This window comes from Limulus polyphemus, unplaced genomic scaffold (genome assembly GCF_000517525.1).
Source record: "Limulus polyphemus unplaced genomic scaffold, Limulus_polyphemus-2.1.2 Scaffold5219, whole genome shotgun sequence".
In the NCBI taxonomy this organism is placed as follows: domain Eukaryota; kingdom Metazoa; phylum Arthropoda; class Merostomata; order Xiphosura; family Limulidae; genus Limulus; species Limulus polyphemus.
In genome coordinates, this window is record NW_013670829.1 from 45,519 (window position 1) to 48,091 (window position 2,573).

The 2,573-nt window shown below is 36.8% G+C and overlaps 1 protein-coding gene across 1 annotated transcript in view; it reads left to right on the forward strand.

Annotated features, from left to right (window-relative positions):
- LOC106472287 overlaps nt 1–2,573 on the forward strand; it is a gene marked incomplete at its 5' end in the record, with an annotated part of 34,423 nt that overhangs the window by 11,667 nt on the left and 20,183 nt on the right. Inside the window, 2 exons of the mRNA XM_022400883.1 lie at nt 207–285; nt 2,555–2,567. Coding sequence (XP_022256591.1) covers nt 207–285; nt 2,555–2,567 — 92 coding nt within the window. The remainder of the gene's footprint in view (nt 1–206; nt 286–2,554; nt 2,568–2,573) is intronic.

A 2,573-nucleotide genomic window follows, 5' to 3' on the forward strand; every position in this document is an offset into this window, starting at 1 on the left:
GGTTTAAGGTATGATTGTATTCCAACACACGTGTCAGATTGTTGGTTTAAGGTATGATTGTATTCCAACACACGTGTCAGATTGTTGGTTTTGAGGTATGATTGTATTCCAACACACGTGTCAGACAGTTGATAACTATTAAATACATTTGTTTTAAAGTGAACTACCTAACCGTAGATCAAAATCTGTTTTATAAAACTTTCTAGGAGAGACTTGAACAAAAAGATCCAACATCTCCTGATTGCCGTCGTAAGAAGACACTGACCGAGAAACAGAATACTTACAGTAAGTTAACTCTTGTTGTACTCGTTTAACAGATACCAACATGCTAAGTAGATATAGAAAAGAAATGTAACGCGCTCGCTGCTAAGTTATCATTATTAATAGTATTGATATATTTTATTCTTATTGGCGATTTGATATGTCTCTTGTCCACTCTGTGAAATGAAACACCACCTGATGTTGTGATTATTAAGACGAAGGTGTTATTGTAAAGCACTTGAGCAACTCGTAGAAGAGAAACATTTCAATATGTTAAACTGTTCAGAAACTCTGCTTTAAAGCAGAATTAAAGGGCACAGTATTTTGAAGAAGGTAGACTTCAGTATTTTTAGTGAAAGTTGAAAAACTTGCACAGCAAAGCATTTCGGACAGTAGTTCAGGGTCACACCTTAAGCCGACCAACAGCAACAACCTTATGCACAAAGTGGATGCTGTGGTTACAATAGAGAACACTTCGATCCAAAATTTCATTGCACTGTAGCTGCACATATCTGCTTGTACCTTTAACAAAAGAATAAACAACGATTTAAGCTTGGCAACTGAAAGATTCACAAGATTTGAAATCAACCTTTAATTTATTTATTTTTAAAATAGAGAGAGAAGTCCGAAGAAACTGGAATCACTACAATCGCATTTGACCATATCCTTGTCAAGTGACCCCGATACAAGACATGGATGACCAATGGTTAACTGGCCGGTCTTCGTATTGGAAGGCCCAAAATTCGAGTCACTGAACTCGCTCCACAATTTCATCTGTGGGCGCATTATAATACAAACAGCTGATCCCACTATTCAGCAGTCGATCCCTCTATTTGGTAGCCGATCCCATTATTTGATCAAGAGTAATGTTGTGGGCATCTGGTGCTACTTACTTGTAGTCTTCCCTTTGGTCAGCAATTCTAAATTTGGAATGGTTATGCCTGAATGTTGGGGTTGCCGATCCGACTGTTTATCCACTTTCACATAAGGTGTCATTCAAGTTAAATCACCAGATGGAGCTTCCGTAGATGTTTTGTGCCTTAGGTCCAGACACAGTAGACCGTTTGTAAGACGTTTCTCAAGATGCATGGCCTGAGCTTTGGATCTATACACAGTAGACAGTTTGTAAGACGTTTCTCAAGATGCGTGGCCTGAGCTTTGGGTCCAGACACAGTAGACAGTTTGTAAGACGTTTCTCAAGACGCGTGGCCTGAGCTTTGGGTCCAGACACAGTAGACAGTTTGTAAGACGTTTCTCAAGATGCGTGGCCTGAGCTTTGGGTCCAGACACAGTAGACAGTTTATAAGACGTTTTACAAGATGCGTGGCCCGAACTTTGGGTCTATACACAGTAGACAGTTTGTAAGACGTTTCTCAAGATGCGTGGCCTGAGCTTGTTCTTGGAAAGTGCAGTGTCGGACAATAGTACGTAATCATGGTCATCAGAGTGAGCATGATCCATAAGGAAATGGTTTCAAAGGAAACTGGGACAACATGTTTATAGGTGTGATTATATAGATGTGCAAAATAGGGCATAGTTTCTTAAGAGTGTAAATTAAAGCCTACAGGAATTAAACGTTTACATCCACTAAGTCATCTAAACGTTTTACCACACTATGAACAGAAGAGTTCGCGTATTCTTTATTATTAGTTACAGCTCAAACCAACGAAAAGTATGTACGTTTTTTGCCTTTTCTTTAATCAATCAAACCTTTCTTTTGCTGTGTACATGTATGTTTTTGATCAATCAAACCTATCTTTTGCAGTGTCCATGCATTTATTTAATCAATCAAACCTTTCTTTTGCTGTGTACATGTATGTTTTTGATCAATCAAACCTATCTTTTGCAGTGTCCATGCATTTTTTAATCAATCAAACCTTTTTTTGTACTCCATGTATTTTTTAATCAATCAAACCTTTCTTTTGCAGTGTCCATGCATTTTTTAATCAATCAAACCTTTTTTCTTGTACTCCATGTATTTTTTAATCAATCAAACCTTTCTTTTGCTCTGTACATGTATGTTTTTGATCAATCCAACCTATCTTTTGCAGTGTCCATGTATTTTTTAATCACTCAAATCTATCTTTTGCAGTGTCCATGCATTTTTTAATCAATCAAACCTTTTTTTTTGTACTCCATGTATTTTTTAATCAATCAAACCTTTCTTTTGCAGTGTCCATGCATTTTTTAATCAATCAAACCTTTTTTTTTGTACTCCATGTATTTTTTAATCAATCAAACCCTTTTTTTGTACTCCATGCATTTTTTAATCACTCAAACCTTTCTTTTGCAGTTTCCATGCAAAATTTTCC